The sequence below is a fragment of the Tachysurus vachellii genome, chromosome 1 (genome assembly GCF_030014155.1).
Source record: "Tachysurus vachellii isolate PV-2020 chromosome 1, HZAU_Pvac_v1, whole genome shotgun sequence".
NCBI lineage: Eukaryota > Metazoa > Chordata > Actinopteri > Siluriformes > Bagridae > Tachysurus > Tachysurus vachellii.
Window position 1 is genome coordinate 3,553,428 of NC_083460.1, and position 19,338 is coordinate 3,572,765.

At 44.0% G+C, this 19,338-nt stretch overlaps 1 protein-coding gene across 1 annotated transcript in view; it reads right to left on the reverse strand.

The window, feature by feature from the left end:
- Window positions 1–19,338, reverse strand: part of hecw1b (HECT, C2 and WW domain containing E3 ubiquitin protein ligase 1b) — a 34,639-nt gene that overhangs the window by 6,763 nt on the left and 8,538 nt on the right. The window contains exons 2-17 of the mRNA XM_060868342.1: window positions 17,110–17,443; window positions 16,698–16,805; window positions 13,112–13,206; window positions 12,307–12,382; window positions 11,777–11,946; window positions 7,832–7,974; window positions 7,042–7,142; window positions 5,564–6,928; window positions 4,766–4,867; window positions 4,386–4,536; window positions 2,852–2,970; window positions 2,102–2,223; window positions 1,628–1,813; window positions 762–896; window positions 453–558; window positions 51–147 (exon numbers count right to left, since the gene is read on the reverse strand). Of these exons, the coding sequence (XP_060724325.1) occupies window positions 51–147; window positions 453–558; window positions 762–896; window positions 1,628–1,813; window positions 2,102–2,223; window positions 2,852–2,970; window positions 4,386–4,536; window positions 4,766–4,867; window positions 5,564–6,928; window positions 7,042–7,142; window positions 7,832–7,974; window positions 11,777–11,946; window positions 12,307–12,382; window positions 13,112–13,206; window positions 16,698–16,805; window positions 17,110–17,443 (3,410 nt within the window). The remainder of the gene's footprint in view (window positions 1–50; window positions 148–452; window positions 559–761; window positions 897–1,627; window positions 1,814–2,101; window positions 2,224–2,851; window positions 2,971–4,385; window positions 4,537–4,765; window positions 4,868–5,563; window positions 6,929–7,041; window positions 7,143–7,831; window positions 7,975–11,776; window positions 11,947–12,306; window positions 12,383–13,111; window positions 13,207–16,697; window positions 16,806–17,109; window positions 17,444–19,338) is intronic.

The following is a 19,338-nucleotide window of genomic DNA, read 5'->3' on the forward strand; positions in this document are numbered from 1 at the left end:
TCCTGCAATTCCACAGTACACTGATCAGAAGGTCAGAGGTCAGCTCGTACTTCAGCGAGTGGTTCCTGGCCAGGCTCGGCTGCCTCTCTTGGAGCACTTCGAAGATGTTGGGTTGCCGTAGAAACGCTACAATCTTATCATTGTATGCTGTTGGAGACACAAACAGTGTTTGAGTACACACGTTTATTCTATAATCTGTTTTGTTTGCAAAAAAAAAAAAAGATTTATATATTTATTCTCGAAAATATCCTTGCAAAGAAATAAGATTTCGTACTTCAAATCAAATCAAAAAGTATTATTTCTAGAAATAGGTTTAGTATTTTTTTTTTATTTGTATTAAGTTCCATAATACAAAATATTTTAGATTATTTTGATTTGTTAGGATCCCATATTTTGTGCAGATTTTCTGAAGCAGTTTGTAATTAAAACCTGCTCCTTATTGCTCCACTCACCCAGTGGCACCGGCTCCTGCTGGCTTTGGTTTCGGATGGCGGTTACCAAACTGTTACTTGGCCTCGCTAACAGAGACACTCCACGGGTGCGGGACACATCGGATGCCTGTTAACGAAAGAAAAAAAAATACTCATTGAATAAACGAATAAACAAAGCGTTCAACTATTATATTTTTTTATTTCAATTAAGTAAAGAAGAAGCACACTGGAATTTTTCATATTTAAAAAAACACACACACACATACGCACACACACGCACGCACGCACACACGCACGCACGCACGCACACACACACACACACACACACACCTCTCCTGCACTGTAGCTGCGCAGTCTCTGCAGGTGTTGCCGGTGAGTGAGATGGTTGGGCAACCTGCCGTTCTGCAGAGGGATTCTGGGGTCAATGAAGGTTGTAGCACGACTGTTGTGATCCACAAAGAACGACTGCAGAGTCCAGGAGACAGAGAGAGAGAGAGAGAGAGAGGGAGAGAGAGAGAGAGAGAGAGAGAGAGAGAGAGAGAGAGAGAGAGAGAGAGAGAGAGAGAGAGAGAGAGAGAGAGAGAGAGAGAAAGAGAGAGAAATAGAGAGAGGGAGAGAGAGAAATAGAGAGAGAGAGAGAGAGAGAGAGTGAGAGAGAGAGAGAGAGAGAGAGAGAGAGAGAGAGAGAGAGAGAGAGAGAGAGAGAGAGAGAGTAGAGAGAGAGAAGTAGAGAGAGAGGGAGAGACAGAGAGAGAGACAGAGAGAGAGAGAGAGAGAGAGAGAGAGAGAGAGAGAGAGAGAGAGAGAAATAAATAAAGAGAGAGAGAGAGAAGTAGAGAGGGAGAGAAAAAAGAGAGAGAAATAGAGAGAGAGAGAAGTAGAGAGAGAGAGAGAGAGAGAGAGAGAGAGAGAGAGAGAGAGAGAGAGAGAGAGAGAGAGAGAGAGAGAGAGAAATAAATAAAGAGAGAGAGAGAGAGAAGTAGAGAGGGAGAGAAAAAAAGAGAGAGAAATAGAGAGAGAGAGAAGTAGAGAGAGAGAGAGAGAGAGAGAGAGAGAGAGAGAGAGAGAGAGAGAGAGAGAGAGAGAGAGAGAGAGAGAGAGATTGTATTGTATTTTTTGTCCTTCACATCACATCCACCAGACTGGATCTGGGTCAAGTTGCACATTTTAATGCACAATGTTTTATCTTATGCTACCTTTCCCTGAGGGTCAGTTTTAATCTCCCAGCCCCGAGGCAGCTCCATGTGGGAATCGGCGAAGCGGTTCAGGAATGATACGAGATCACGGTTGTGCTGGTAGCGCTCGAAGTTGCGCGCGTCCCTCCTGATCTTCAGGATCATGTGCTTCAGACATGAGCTGTTGGTGAACATGCGATACGCACCCTATCAGAGACGGAGAGTAAAAGCAAGACACATGTTTTCAATCACACAGACAATGAACAATAGGCCAAGATAATGTGATCCAATAAGCTGAAAAAAAATAAAGTTCCTAAAATAAATTCATTTCATTCCGCAGCACAACCTGAGAGTCATTTCATTGTCCTTACAGGGTCAGATGTATTTAATTACACTTAAACACCTGAAGTCAGCTTCTGCCTGTCGGCTTACATCCGCACAATAACTGTGTGTGTGTATGTGTGTGTGTGATAGAGAGAGAGAGAGAGAGCTTACATAGTTGGCGTGGAGCACGGTGAAGAACTCCGGATGTGTGATGAACTTGACGGCTGGACACTGCAGCAGCAAGGTGATCTTCTGACAGTGATTTGGAGAGCAATGCGAGTCTCTCCTCGACTCTGAGAGACAGAGACACAATCAGAAAGGAAAGCGAGAAGCTAAAACCGATAATAATTACTCTCTCTCTCATTTTCTACCGCTTATCCGAACTACCTCGGGTCACGGGGAGCCTGTGCCTATCTCAGGCGTCATCGGGCATCAAGGCAGGATACACCCTGGACGGAGTGCCAACCCATCGCAGGGCACACACACACACTCTCATTCACTCACGCAATCACATGCATGTCTTTGGACCGGGGGAGGAAACCGGAGTACCCGGAGGAAACCCCCGAGGCACGGGGAGAACGTGCAAACTCCACACACACAAGGCGGAGGCGGGAATCGAACCCCCTGGAGGTGTGAGGCGAACGTGCTAACCACTAAGCCGCCAACCAATAATAATTAACAATATATTATTTAGCCGTGAATCATAACCGTAACATTATGTGTCGTATTATGCAGATCTTTTGAAGAATTTGTAATATACATTTATAATAAAACGTCTTAACACTTAGCATTACAAGATTGTGCTTAAATAACCTTTTTAAATTGATTAAATTCCCAGTTTAGTACTTTTTTATTTAAAGTACTACGTTATCAGCTGATTAACTTGTCTGGTTAAATGTCTGCGTTTTTTTAAGTACTTACCGCTTGTCTGAGGCGGCGAGTCGGTCTCTGTGCTGCTAGTCCTCTCCAACCGAGAGGAAGAGTTCCCTCCTTCCTCTTCCCTCCTTTCCGTAGCCATGGTCCTCTGGATGGTCTGATATCTGAAACAGAGAACCGCTTAGTTTTGCTACATCCATTAAAGAAAAGAAGGTCTACAGGTTTTCTTTAATTAACATGAATCATTTTCTTAAAGAAAGTTCTTTGTCACATGATCATAAACACGGTTTTCATAGAGAACCTGCACTAGAACTAGAAATCATCTGGACTTGTGAAGTGATCAATAGCTCCACATCACCACGACTGACACCAGCCCGGTCCTGCTGAGAGCTGTTAAGAAGCTCATCGTGTTTCTATCAAACATTTTCCTTCAGTCTAAGACTTCTTTTAAATCTATTCTATAAAGATATTCTAAACCTTTAACTTATCACAGTTAATGATTTATTTGTTCAAGAAGTCTTTTCAGTCTTGTTTTTTTTTTTTTATTATTTATTATTATTATATTTTTTTATTATTAAAATATTGTTAAGAATTAGGGGACACGGTGGCTTAGTGGTTAGCACGTTCGCCTCACACCTCCAGGGTTGGGGGTTCGATTCCCGCCTCCGCCTTGTGTGTGTGGAGTTTGCATGTTCTCCCCGTGCCTCGGGGGTTTCCTCCGGGTACTCCGGTTTCCTCCCCCGGGCAAAGACATGCATGGTAGGTTGCTTGTCATCTCTGGAAAATTGTCCGTAGTGTGTGATTGTGTGAGTGAATGAGAGTGTGTGTGTGTGTGTGTGTGTGTGTGTGCCCTGCGATGGGTTGGCACACCATCCAGGGTGTATCCTGCCTTGATGCCCGATGACGCCTGAGATAGACACAGGCTCCCCGTGACCCGAGGTAGTTCGGATAAGCGGTAGAAAATGAATGAATGAATGAATGTTAAGAATTATATTGGCGATGTTACACCACTAGTTGTCATGACTTTTATGTCCACCAGGTGGTGCAGAAGTGCCTGATTTCAAGTCCAGGGCATGTTCATGTTGTCAGCAGGACATAATAGAGAGATGGAGAAAAGAAGGAAAGCAGTAATCTTGAGTATCAGAAAGGAAACAAATCAGTGCTGCATGAGGCTGAATCAGGGGTAAGACACGGCCCACGCCGCTTTCACTTCCCCTCTGTAGGTCAGTGCGCACATCCGCAGACTGGATGATGCACTTTATATGGAATGATTCATTCTCTACAAATGGACCACTTTTCAAAACGGTCCACAGAAATAGCTGTAGCTTTCTAAAAGTTCAGCCAAAAATAAAATGTACAGTGTACATGCTTTAACAAAGATAAGAACAGGAGAACTTACTAACATTTAATGTAAGTGTAATGGATAAAAAGTGTGCAGTGTTGTTCCTTAACAAATAAAAACTGAATCTGCTACATCCTGTTTTTGATTATTTTCCTAAAACAGCAGAAATCAAGTGTGTTCCACACAGTGTAACAAACACACACACACTCACTCACCCACACACACACACACACACACCTCCGGTTGAGCTGCTCCATTTGCTGGATGGATCCAGACCTCCGCAAGCCATCAGGCGTGGCTGCTGCTGTTGGTCTTTGCCACGTTGTGGTGCGGTTAATGTGGTCCACATAGAACACACGTCCATGACTGTCGATGCGTGCCTCCCAGTCTACACACACACACACACACACACACACCAGAGAGAGATAAGCAGGCTGAGTGAGTTAAAAAAAAGCCGTACTGAGATAATCCTCACAGCTTGGCTTAACACACTGGCTTATGTGTAAAACTGAGATAAACTGAAATCTGATAAGCTGTGTGTGCAAAAATATGCCAGTGTCATTGACTATTCCGTTAGTGTGTCGTAGTGAGTGGGTCGTCCAGAAGGGGGCGCTCACTTGGAGGAAGGGGCTCATCAATGGTGGGATAGTGGTGGGGGTCTGGCCTCAGAGCAGGGAGTTGGCTTACTGGAGGGTGACTACATGGAAGAGGACACTCTCCTACACACACACAGAAACAGACACATGAAAAACAATATTAAAAAATAATTAGTTTAGTGGTGAACTGCCTGAAACTGGAGAACTGACACTGGAGATTCCTTGGTCCAATAACTTCACCACTTCAACAATTACTATCTCACTCACTCATTTTCTATCGCTTATCCGAACTACCTCGAGTCACGGGGAGCCTGTGCCTATCTCAGGCGTCATCGGGCATCAAGGCAGGATACACCCTGGACGGAGTTCCATCCCATCGCAGGGCACACACACACTCTCATTCACTCACGCAATCACACACTACGGACAACTTTCCAGAGACGCCAATCAACCTACCATGCATGTCTTTGGACCGGGGGAGGAAACCGGAGTACCCGGAGGAAACCCCCAAGGCACGGGGAGAACATGCAAACTCCACACACACAAAGCGGAGGCGGGAATCGAACCCCCAACCCTGGAGGTGTGAGGCGAACGTGCTAACCACTAAGCCATCGTGCCCCCCCAATATGTTCACACTGCAGACAAAATATTTGATGTCTGGTGAGACGTGTTTTGACAACACCATTTGCTTGTAATTAAAATTTTAGCAACTTTCCTATCGGGAGATTTTGATTCTTATGTACAACATGGGTTTATAAAGAATGAATGATAAGAACATTAAATAAATATTTGGAGAATATTAGACTCGCTCATACTCACTCCTGTTGCTGGTCCCAGCTTCCGGGGACTCTCCATCACCCACAATGCCTTGTGGACTTTGCACATGAGTGTCAGGAACTTCCTCCCACCTTGTTCCATCTCTGGTTCGATGCCGCACCGCCTGACAAGGCTCCACCTCTAAATCCAAGATGCCGTTCAGGCCATCCATGTCGTCGTCGTCTTCCTGTGAGGAGAACACGCTGCCCATGGTGCATCGTGCACTGTCCAAAGATGCTGCACGCATTGCACCTGCACCCCTCACCACCATGTGACTACAGCATGGCACTGGGCTAAGGTCAGTCTCACCTTCGCTCTCAGCTGGCGATCTTTGTCCTCTGACCTGACCCTCGGACCCCAGCACTTGTCCCTCTCCGTCTAGTATCTGCACGAGTTCGGAGAGACGCTGGTGTGAGCGGCTGCGAGGAAGGGAGCGACGTGGGCCATTGGGAGTCAGCGGCTCTGGTGCATCACCTTCTTCGTCTTGCTCTTCTTCTTCTTCTTCTTCCTCCACTTCTTCTTCTGTTTTACAGCTTTCTGACTGGTTAGAAGGAAGGCTGTGGAGAAGGTGATGGAGACGAATGTAGTGTGATCGTGGGGTCTCGGGTTCCTCGCACGTCGAGGCAATTACCGTCTCCAGCTCACACACAGGCAGCGAGCATGGCCGATTTTTCCGCTTTGCGGGACCACGCATCCGGAGTGAGCAAACTTCTTCTTCTTCCTGATCGTCATCCTCTGCTTGAGCATAATCCTCAGGGGAGACATGGTTAGCTTCAGATCCTTCCAAAACATTCTCTATTTCTTCTGCCTCTACAGCAGGGGCTGCTGTCGTCCCTTCTGTAATTTCTGAATCAAGTGGTTCCACATGATTTGTCTCTTGACTATATCCTTCTCCCTGTACTCCTGTGTCACCTTGCTCCATCTGCTCCATAGCTGCCACTTCTTGTTCACTCGCTTCATCCTGTTCAAAAATCTGGACCTCCAACTGACTTCCTTCATCTTGCTCAGGCACCAGGGCCTCCACTTCACTCTCTCCATCTTGCTCAGCTGCCACAGTCTCCACCTCTTGTTCACTGCTCTCTCCAGGGACAAATTCTGCCACCTGCCCCCCAAAGGTCTCCTGTATCTCTGTCCTTCCCTCACCAGCCTCCAAAGGATCTACATCCATGGGAACTTCTACTGAGGCCATGTCTCCATCTAAAGGCAGATCAGGAGCAGCCAGATCCAGGCTCATTGTGTCTTCGGCTTGAACCGGAGCAGAATGTCCACCTGCCTCCAGTTCCCCTGGCACATGCTGCTCAGGTTCCTCTGGTTCCTCAGGCACTGTGGTACACTCAAGATCTGCGCTGAGTGACATGTCCTCATCATCTAGAGGATAAAGGGAGCAGCATTAAAAAAAAAATACTATATCAGTTCAGAGTAGCAGAAATCCAGACTTGCCTACTGCCTGTAATTGAGATGAAGACGTAATTAGGACAAACCTGGATGAATGGAGGAAGTTATTTCAAACCGGAACTGCAATTGACCACTGACATGCTCCGTTGGCAATCTTCGACCCAAAGTGTAGCTGACGACTCGGTCACTGTGGACAGACAATAAAAGAGATATTTTTTATGAAAGTGTTGAGGTCAGAAAAGATAAGTGGTTCTACAGCTCCATCAACTAGATCAGTCTGAGTCGAATATGGTTGAAGTTATCCATACTATTATTAAGAAAAATGCACTGGGGTCAAAAATAATGCAGCGGTAAGCAGCCACCTATAAGACCTGTAAAGTTTTGACTACATCTGGATGGCAGCATATGGATGGTGTTGCCTTGTCACCTCATAGCTCCAGGGTCCCTAGTTTGATCCCTGGGTTTCGTCCACATGTGTGTTCTCTAGTTTCTTCCAAATTATTAAGAACATGCCAATAATGGACACATGAACGTGTCCTGCAATGGCATCCCATTCCTTCTCAAGACCCTGACCAGCAAACATTTGGAACCTGAGCCAAAAATGGCCATGGCAACAAACCAATTGGCAATTTCATTTATACTGTAGATAGCCAGTTCTAAGTTCTTGTCAATACCAAGCCTGACGGCCAGATTGAGCCACATTCAGATGAGTTCATTGCTGTCAGTCCACGAGTTTGAGCAGACAGATGAAGGTATAATGCAGAAACCGGGTCTTGTAGCCATGGTAGAATTTAGCATTAAGCCATATATCGGCAACTCATATACTGTATGATGCCTAAAACACAGATTACGATAGCATGCTTCTTAGCAACTTACCCGATCGCATGCTTCTCCAGTAATCTCTGCACCGGCATGGACAGTTTACCCAGGAAGCGCTTTATGATGGGTCTGCTCTTGGCAAATTTATCCTTTACCTCAATCTCCAGCACATCCGTAGGTAAAGACACAAAACTAAACCTCTGTTGTTTAAGAGAGAGGGAGAGAAAGAGAGAGCAGGAGAGAGAGAGAGAGAGAGAGAGAGATCAAATCTGATGATAAAATCAGGACCAATTTAATGCTAATCACAGTAACATCTCTCACACAGTGTGACAGAAACACAGTAATGTGTTTTCACTTAATGTATATACTGTTTGTGCCAAAATTAACTACACTCTTAAGGAACATCAATACTTAAAAACAAAATGTCCTGTTTTCCTGGAAAAGAAATATCAAGCTGCACAAAGTCTCATTTCCAACTTTCAACACTTGGCTGCACAAATTAGGTAACGGCTCTGAGAAGACATAAGCCCATTAAAACACTTACAATTTGGACCATAAGAAAAAGATAAAATTCATTTCATCAGCTTGACTTATAGGTCTGGAGCCATATGGTTCCGGCTCTGGCGTTAGCTCCACCCTCTTTCAGAAATGAGCTCTGGACAGGGGAAAGCTAATTGGCCCACAGCCAGCAGAGGGCACCAAAAATTGCACATGGCCCCTTTAAAATTAATAAGGAGGAAAACAGAAAATTGTTATAACCACGATGCCACGTCTCGGTGCAGACGAACCTCTGGCTATGTTATCGGCTCCCTTTAGGTATGGTGTCTCGACTTTGGAATACGCTGAAAGATCAAAACAGCACTGATTGCCGAAAGCCTGTCATCAGCAGGGGCAGTTTTTTTTTTTATGGTTTGCTCTATTTGTGCCAGACAATGCTCTGGCATCTGGCCAACTAGCAAGAGGGTGGATTTCTTAGGGAGATGGAACGACAGCACGGGGAGGAGGGACGCAAGCAAGAAGGGGAATCAGCGAAACAGAACAAATGTGCAACGTGCTCCTAATAGGAGGAGCAGAAATAAGAGCTCTGGGGGAAGAGAATGAGAGAGAAAGAGAGAGAGAGAGAGAGCGAGAGAGAGAGAGAGAGAGAGAGAGAGCGAAGAATGAGAAAAGGACCATTATTGAAAACACTGAAAACACAAGACTATAGAAGTGCCTTTTGATTTTGTGTCTCTGTGTGTAGTACATGACGAAAAGCCTTCTGTGTGTGTTTATGTGTGTTTGTCCGTAGGCAAGGTCCTATCTAATCCCTAGCTGCTATGGTTGTGATGCATCTGCACAGGAAGCGCTGGGTCTGTGGGAATGGCACAGATTGTGAAACAGGAGATGAGCAGAGAGAGAGGAGAGAGAGAGATTGCTTTTAACCCTGGCACAGCATCTCCTGCACCACACACGCCACGCTTATGCTTGCTTTAACCTCTCTCTGAATCAGTTACAAGCTTTCCAATTGATTTATTCACATATTTATATCCCAGATACTGTATATATGTTTAAGTTAATTTCCTCATCATGTAATGTTTTGTAATTATGTAAAATCAGCCCAGTGACTGAGAAGTGACAGTAAGTGTTGCTGCATTAAACCCAGAGTGTCGATATCGGTGTCAGTTCCTTCATCCTTACATCCCTTTTTCCTCACTGAGGAACAAGATTGGACGCAATAAAAGACAGAAGGAAATGACAAAGCGCTACTGCAGTCCGTATACAGCTAAGCAAAAGCTAAAAATTGGCTAAGACCTGAGCTCTGACATACAATCTGTATCTGAAGGAACGAGGACTACGCTACCCAGGATGCTTCTGTCATCTCTGTCTTCCCTTCGGAGTCTTTATAGAGGAGACGCCATGTTAGCGCCTCATCGCTCCACTTAACGTGCAGCTTCATCTTCTGCTTTCTGATCTATGCTTGACCTCCTGACCAGTACCAAAAGCACAGACATCATCATCATCACCATGATCATCGTTTACTACTATTTAAACGCGGATGTCGAGAAGATCTTGTGCGTATACGTGTGCTTGTGTTTCTTGCGTTTAACCGTGAGAGAAGGGAAAAAAGCTGGAGGCACAGCTGGAGAGACCATGAGCAGGAGGGAGGTTGAGCTGTGGGTGAGGTCTTGCACTCCAAGGCAAACAGCAATAACCCGCTTCAATCTTTTTCCTTTAGAAAAAGATAAAAAGGAGATGATTCCCCCTCCTTTGAACCCCTGTCTCACTCCTCTCTACCCATCTTCCCTAATTTCCTCGTCTCTCCGTGTCGACCTACTTTCCCTCCTCCCCCGCAGGGCCAGCTCTCTCAGGGCATCGGGTGCTTCAATCACTCCAATCACGTGACGAATCCCTCTCATCTAAAGCTCTGACTGAAAGCCGCCGATCATTTTTCCAGTTGGAGATGACGATCGATAATGTACTGTATCTGTGTATTTAATACAGTAGGGTAGTGAGTGTTGGTGTCGGACTGGACATGGACTGAAACAGTTTTCTTTAGAAATTTAGTCCAACTCTCTGAGACGCCGCAAGCAGGGTCGCTTCCTCCGAGATATCCGGAGGAATATCCTTTCAAATCCTTTCAATCTGCTTTTCATACAACACCGTCGAGCAGCTGAACGCACTCGGAAACAAGTGCTTACTTCACAGCGTAAAACGGCATCTTTTACCCCTCCAGAAAGAATAAAAGGAAGTGATTTCCCCCTTCACACACTCCCATCTGTATATCTTCCACTCTGACCTATTTTCCCCTTAGACAAGAGCTAACAGATGCCTGGCTAGCGTCTCTCTCTGACACACAGAAGAGAAAAAAAAAACAACCCGCCATCCTTCCCACTCACCGAACCAGGGCCAATTATGCTCTCTGGGTTGCCTGAGATATTAAAAAAAAAACTTAAATCATTCTCATGCAAACTACAGGCACGGCTAATAAGCCCGACATCGTTACTTCTATTTTATTAGCAAAAAAAAAAGTATCATTCAAGTAGGAAAAAAGACCAAGATCAAAATCGCAGAACGATTCCTTTCAGACTCACATTACTGTATAATAAGACTAAAAAATCTACACAGCATTTGCATTTTATGATTTATAAACTCTTTTTACTGCTCGTTTTTGTTTATGTGAGTGTCTTTGTCATGTCTCGCTCCATAGTGGTTTAACAATTTATAGTGTTTCAGAAGTATTTCTGTTTTACTAGCCTACGAGGGACAAAGTAAATGATGACATCAAACCCATTTCTGCTCTCTGAAACGCCCCGAGTGCTTGTTTAGACGCGGCTACAGTATGAAGGCGTTTATAAATGTTCTCACTTACACAATAGCAGCTACACACGGTCGATTTGATCACCAGCCTCACGATATCTTAAAGGTGAAATATATTAAATTGAGTGCATTAATATAAACTTATGGGCACGGTGGCTTAGTGGTTAGCACGTTCGCTTCACACCTCCAGGGTCGGGGTTCGATTCCCGCCTCCACCTTGTGTGTGTGTGGAGTTTGCATATTCTCCCCGTGCCTCGGGGGTTTCCTCCGGGTACTCCGGTTTCCTCCCCCGGTCCAAAGACATGCATGGTAGGTTGATTGGCATCTCTGGAAAATTGTCCCTGGTGTGTGATTGTGTGAGTGAATGAGTGTGTGTGTGCCCTGTGATGGGTTGGCACTCTGTCCAGGGTGTATCCTGCCTTGATACCCAATGACGCCTGAGATAGGCACAGGCTCCCCGTGACCCGAGGTAGTTCAGATAAGCGGTAGAAGATGAATGAATGAATGAATGAATGAATGAATGATTCAGATCACTGGCACTAATAAATTACTCCTAAATGTTTCATTCATTTGGAGAAAGGTGAACGGGAAAGGCACGTGCAAGTTTTAGAGGTGGAGGTGTAACAGGAGAACAGGAGCATATACATACATGTGTACTGTATGTGTTTTGTGAGTACTGTGAAGAGTTATGTCATATCTCCTCACCTCCCTCTGCCACATGGGGTTGACGGTGTTGCAGACGATGCCTGATCTTTTCTCCTGGCCATGGTGAGGTAGAGCAGGGAAGATGCTGTGTTTGCCCGGGTGGATTGCGATCTTCAGGTAGGGGTCCGGGTTAAAGAACATGCCCTTCTTTAAGCCTGTCGCCTGGAAATCTGAGCACACATACAAGCACTTGACACAAAAAATACTAAGAGGCAAGTGACTTCTTCACTCAGAGGTCAAGCGAGAATGTAAAAGCTCTTGTGTCTTCTTGGTTCAGAGTCTAACTCATGGCTGCCGGTAACGGAGCGAGTGTTTATGCGAATGTGTTTACGTTGCTCTTTTCCTGAGGGAAGCCGTGGCATGTTAGGATTTGTAAGTGAAAGATCGTGGTGGTGATCGATAACAAGTGTCCCCGAGGAGTGGCTAAAAATAGAAGCGGACTCAAAATTTATCTAACCTAATTACTCTCTGCTAATTGGAAAAGCGTGCTCATGGCAGTTGCTACGGTAACTTCGCATGCAGACGTGTACCTGACAGAGAGAAGCTGATGAGTCTTCGGCTGCCCTGACTCTGAGGCACGTCGTCTACGGCAACCGGCTTGAACACCTAAGCGAGGGAGGGAGAGACAGAGCGAAAGCGAGCGAGACGGAAACAATGAGTGGGTGAGAAGAGAACGAGAAAGAAAGAGAGAGAGAGAGAGAGAGAGAGAGAGAGAGAGAGAGAGAGAGAGAGAGAGAGAGAGAGAGAGAGTGAAACAGAGAGATAAGGACAGCATTAGCAAGTGAGCTCACCACAGAGAGAGAGGAAGAAATTTAAGCAAAACCCCCTCACACACACAAACACACACACACACACACACACACATTCTGCAGAATCTTAAATCAAACCCACAGTACAATCAGATCAGCTTTACATTCATACCCAAACCAGAAAATAAACAAACCTCTTGACCAGCAACATCCTGTGTTGCTTCTAGTTTCAATACAAGGACTCTTCTGCAATTGGGTAAGATTTGAGTCTAAAAGAATGATAAACCACAGGCTGCCTGTGTTTGAGATAATGTTAATAGCTTCTTGATAATCTGTGTGTACGCAAGCCAGAGGCCCAATCTTCACTCAGAAGGTGACTGATAATATTGATTAATGCAGCCATTGTGAAAATAAAAAAAGTGCATGTTAACTAAAGATTTTTATCATTTTCAGATGTTCCTTATTAAAATCAGCAACATTGATGATGATGATGATGATGATGATGATGATGATGATGTCTGTACTGTAAGCTGATTATTGTAAGTTTGGTCATCGGTGCTGGGAAGAACACACTACACACACTCACCGGCGCTGAAGGGTTCCTCACGGTCACACTAGGCGTCGTAGCCCTCAAGGCACCGCTCACCCCGTGGTAGTACTTAAAGCAAACCTTCGTCTCGGCTGAGAAGGAGAGGAGGAGAAGAGGTTAACATTATCCACCTACTGTACTGAGTTCAAATCTTATCCAAGTTACCGTGTGCTGAATCTTTGCTGGATTCAGCTTCCTAATAAAGTATTTATTAATACTGTAAGCCGTGGCCATAATTAACCCGAATGCATAATGTATTATGTTAATATTTAACTGCTACCATTATGGATCACTTTTAACATATATGCTTTATTACTTCCTGATGCGCACAAAATTAAATACATTTCGAAATCTTTACATGCTTCTTAGTTTTTAATTAATAATACACGCTAAATTGTGGACCTTTCAGCAAAGCGCTACTATTTTAAACATCTATAGTGAATCCGTCTATAGCTTTATAAGGATAAGGATACAAAAAGATAATACTTATATAAAGTGAGCACAGAAGCATAGAAATCATCAGTCAGGTGTGTAACAGCTAATAGTCTATTGACGAGAGGCGGTCGGTTTGAAAAATTGCTCATTAACACACTACGGCTTTGTACTTTCCCGTTAAATATATTAAAAAAAAATAAGAAAAACAACAAAAATATTTTTAATAGCATTCAACAAAATGCAGACAACGGTCTGGTTATATTATAGACAAAGTGCTGAGTGTTGTGGCTAAAATTAGCTACGTTACTGACACACACACACACACACACACACACACACACACACACACACACACTTAAATAGATTACTTTACAGCTTCATTAATTCTGCACTGCTGAAGACAGTGGCAGCAGCAGCAGCACTTCCTGTTAGCAACATGGCTGATTGATAGGACAATGGCAGGGAGCATGTGGTCAATATCCTCTCTCTTTCTCAGTCTCTGTCCCTCTCTCTATGTATGTGTGTAAACCTTTACCTACTTTACACAGTTACTCAGAAGAAATCAGAGCACTAGAGGAGATTCAGAGCTCTGAGAGTGTTTCCCCTCAAGCTCAATGTGAACTCCTGCATTACAGGAATAGTAATCAGCTAACGAGCTATTCTCTCACATAGCAGTAATACAGCAGTGTGTTACGACATACAGAGCTGTGCACTTTCACGCTTTCTCCGCAACGTGCCATATGGGGGGGGATAAATCACTGTCGTAGCGCTAAAGCAGCCGCTGTGACGGCCTGCTTTTCTGCAGCGTCATACTGATGCTAGCGCACCACAGCTAACGCGCAACCACCATTATTACTGGCGGCATAATTTATTTAAGAGAATTCAAACGATTATACACTACGCATTACTGAGACAAAAAAAACCGCAGACGCAAATCAGTCAATTTGTTTAGGACATCAAGATGTAAATATTTATTGAAGATTGTGTCAAGCTACGTGGTTCATTTTAGCTGACTTTTATTAGAAGTGAACATGATGAATATTAAAATAAATAAATAAATAAGGGGGGCACGGTGGCTTAGTGGTTAGCACGTTCGCCTCACACCTCCAGGGTTGGGGGTTCAATTCCCGCCTCCGCCTTGTGTGTGTGGAGTTTGCATGTTCTCCCCGTGCCTCGGGGGTTTCCTCCGGGTACTCCGGTTTCCTCCCCCGGTCCAAAGACATGCATGGTAGGTTGATTGGCATCTCTGGAAAATTGTCCGTAGTGTGTGATTGCGTGAGTGAATGAGTGTGTGTGTGTGCCCTGTGATGGGTTGGCACTCCATCCAGGGTGTATCCTGCCTTGATGCCCGATGACGCCTGAGATAGGCACAGGCTCCCCGTGACCCGAGGTAGTTCGGATAAGCGGTAGAAAATGAATGAATAAATAAATAAATAAATAAATAAAATTCCTCTCATAATTCCTATATTAGATAATGTCAGAGACTTGGACTATTCCCTGCCAGAGCACTGGTGGGCGCTGGCAGATTATGTCTTGTGTGAGTTCACTTGTTTCCCATTAATCCTAATGTGGTTTGTTTTTTATACTCGTCCTCATGTGTTGATTGTTTGTCGAGTCATTGTTCACAACGTGCGCTATGTTTGTCATTGTGTGCTGTCGTGTTTATGTTTTGTTTCCATGTTTAAATAACCTTGTTTTTGTCTTAGTCTGCCATCGCCAACGTGACAGATAGCTAGCTTAAGTTAATGCTGAATCTTTAGGAATGAGACTAAAATTATTTCTGAAATTTTGTAATTTTGTTGTTTTTTATTGTCACAAAACATAGCTTAAGTTGGACAGCTAGTCAGTGTGTTGTTAGCCAGGACAACAAAAAATTTATAAACATTTTCTAATTATGATATTTGTTTAATTAGCTCATGTTAGCTAGCATTAGAAAGAATATTCTTTCAGAAATAATATCAGGTTAGCTCATTTTAGCTAGTTTGTCAGTGGAGATTATGAAAGGTTTTCAAATATTCTGCGAGGCTAGCTTATTTTCTACCTTGTACAGACTATGAACCTTTAGAAATATCACTTAGAAATACTCTCAGAAAGTTAGCCAGCTAGTCAGAACTAGCAGTTATAGTAAACGTTTATAAATATGACATATGTAGATACACTCAGAAATCCTGTCAGCAATATAGTTTATTACAGTCATTATAAAGTTATTACAATTTATTACATAAAGGTTCTTTTTAGGGGAATTCAGAGGAGCATTAGCTAGCTGGGTAGCTTTAGAAAATGACAAACGTTAAAATGGCGTAGGAAATCATCTTATAAATTCTGATAGGTAAAGTTTTCGATTAGTTGTTAGGTTTCTGAGAACATTTTTAATATGATATTAAAAATTCCCATAGAAATTCTGGCACCGTAGCTCATTCATGCGTATATATTAATTCTAACCTCATGGACTGGAGTCCCATTGAGGTGTATTTCTGCTTGATGCTCAGTATTCCTATAACAGACTCCGGATCCATCTCCAGGATGAACGTCGACTGTGAATGAATGTATGAATTTCAAACGCTTTTTTTGTTTCTACTCAAATATACCCACAGAGTATGAACAGTGAAAAAAAAACCACCACCATTTATGTCTATAGCCTTACAGTATGTCTAAAGCACTCCTTCGCAGAGCCGCTCCACGTACACGAAGGCGTGTACTGTACGAGAATGAAATGAAATGTAGGCCCCAGTCACACATTACACATTACAGTATGTGTATTACAGCGCTCGGTACTCAGAGTCGACTGCTCAGACAGAGCAAGCTGTGTGAGTGGACATCGTGTGTTTGTTACCATGGCAGCTATGAAGAACATAGCAAGGTCCTGCTGTCTTTATGCTCGAGTAATAGCGTATCGAAATCAAATGCTTATCAGCCTTACACAGGCCTGCATGTCACCTCAATGATGGTTAAAGGCTCTCATAAACTGATTGCATGCAAATTATTCGGTTGTGAAGATTGTAGAGTGAAATATAATGACCTGGTAACAAATCAGTGCAAATTATAATGCAGGAACATGATGGGTTAATCAAACCAAGACTCAAAAGTAGGCCTGAAAAAAGTCTGTGTATGTGTGTGTGCATGTGTGTAATAAATTTGAGACAATTACGTTCAACAAAGTATGAATTGGCCTCAATCTTCCACACAATCTGGCCTTTGTGAGAGCCATTCACCCCACGGTTCTTATAGTCCAGAAAGTTCTCCGATAGCACCTCATCTGAAAAAGAGAACAGAACCTCTGAGGTTAACCCAATGATGCAATGACTGCATAGTTTCCAAATTCCAAGCAAGTTTTTCAGCAAACAATTCTATTTTCTTGATAAAACAGCCAGTCGCTCTGGTCTGTGTCTGTTCAAGAAACCGTGAGACAGTGTGATAGAAATGTGATTGATTAAAGCGATTTACAGAGCAATATAAGAGAGAGACAGAGAGAGAAAGAGAAAGAGAAAGAGAGTGGACAGATTTACTCTCCCTTATAGACAGACAGATTTATTTTGATCACCAGATTTCGTATCGCTTACCGATGAGATACATTCCGATCCAGTCTCCGGCATCCACCTCCTCCTTGATGTCCCATATGAGCGTGATGTCTGGCGACTGGCCGATGGCGTAGTGGGAGCTGCTGGCAGTCAGCGTGGAGCGGCAGTGTGATGTCACCAGGTCCGTATCGCTGGTGGAACGTGGCAGAGCAGCCGCCAGTTCCTCAGGCTCGCCGTTCTGGGAAAAGTCCACGCTGGGAAAGTGCTCCGGGTTGAAGCTGTGCCGGATAGGGTCTTTGCTCCGGCGCCGGGCCTGAGACGAGCGAGATGGTGAGGCCATGGCCGCCAGCCCGAGAAAGCGGTTCTGGTACAAGTTCTAATAAGATAAAAGATAAAGGTGGTAAGATTATTTCCTGGTACTATTATAATTAATTTAAGCACTCCAAATATAAATGGCTGATGTTTAGCAGAGGAAGTGAAACTAGACTTTGGGGAAGCAGCAGATATGAAACAGGAAGGATAGAAAAATATAAAAAAGAGGAAGGCTAGTGGCACAGTTTTCATCTTCGCATTGTGATACGATCCTCTCTCTGCCCCTTTAACCTTATCGGATTGTTGCTTTATTGTGTAGTAAAGCGATAAAGATACTCTTTTCCGATTTCTGTGATGTTGTCTTTTCTCACATTGTCCACCTGAGAATATGTAAAACGAATAGGTCTAATAAAGGCCCATGTTATTCTAATGCGCTCAATATCCCCTTTTACTATACGTGCCGGTCCTGGAACTCAAATATCTCTTTGTCTCCTGTGGAGCTAAGGTTCGCCTGTTCCTTCAGCAAAGCTACTGACTGAATCCATAATGACTTTGATGCAGTTTTTCTCATATCATCCTGTTTTTCATAAAAAATTAAAAAAAAAACGTGTTTGGTTTCACACTTCTAATATTTACGTGGGGGACACGGTGTCTTAGTGGTTAGCACGTTCGCCTCACACCTCCAGGGTTGGGGGTTCGATTCCTGCCTCCACCTTGTGTGTGTGGAGTTTGCATGTTCTCCCCGTGCCTCGGGGGTTTCCTCCGGGTACTCTGGTTTCCTCCCCCGGTCCAAAGACATGCATGGTAGGTTGATTGGCATCTCTGGAAAATTGTCCGTAGTGTGTGATTGTGTGAGTGAATGAGAGAGTGTGTGTGTGCCCTGTGATGGGTTGGCACTCCGTCCAGGGTGTATCCTGCCTTGTTGCCCGATGACGCCTGAGATCCCCGTGACCCGAGGTAGTTCGGATTAGTTGCGCTATAGTTGCACTATATATCCTATATACTCAAATGGTGACTGTAAGAACACTGTATGATCACCAAAGCATTCGATCTCTCTTTCTCTCTCTCTCGTCCTCTCTCTCTCTCTCTTGCTCTGTGTGTAATCTCACCTTGATACTGTTCATTTTGTTGCTGCAAACTGCTGCAATCATCAGAGAATCTGTCATCCCATGTCTCTCTTTACTCGCACAGAGACGTTATTTCTAACGTCACCATCTGGCTGTTTTCCCTTTTGAGTCTGGTTCTTCTCAAGGGTTCCTTGAGAAGGGTTCTAGAAATCTTACCCTCATAACTATATGGTCATTGAGAGACGAACGCTCTTAAATAGGGGGCAAAGGAAATCATGCCAATTCCCTCTAGAGAAGGGTGCTGCTTAACTGCAGTCAGACATAACACAAAGGAAAGATCGTAAAAGGGAGGGAGCGAGGGACCAGTCTGCGTTTTGTGCTGCATCAAGCATCCACTAAAACACACACTCTTTCAATCCACACGCTTCTGGAGACCTTTAAATAGCTGTCCTACTCTTTCTTCTATTCATCCGTCTGTCTCAGGAAGCGGATTTCAGATTCGTCTGTCCACTCCGCTGAGAAAAAAAAAGCGTGTGTGTGTGTGTGTGTGTGCCACAGTCTGCCTTTTTGTCTTCATGGCTCTGTATTGTGTTGTGTAAACTGCCTGCTCTGTATATGTCAACACTATTTCTCTCCTCGTGTTCTTGTCTTCAGCTGCTCCGAAGTAAACCATCTTCTTCTCCTTCTGTGGCTTCGTTTCTTTGTCCCGTGCTGCCAATCTGACTCGATTTATTCAAGGAATATTTCTCTTAGCCATGCAGAGTGCAAAGAAAAATCAATGAATGACAGAAGATGCTAAGTAGCAGTTAGCGTCCCCATGGTGCATCACACATTAGCACGTCTTATTAGCCATTTTTTCTTATGGGCTTGGCAAACTCACGTCCTTGTACAG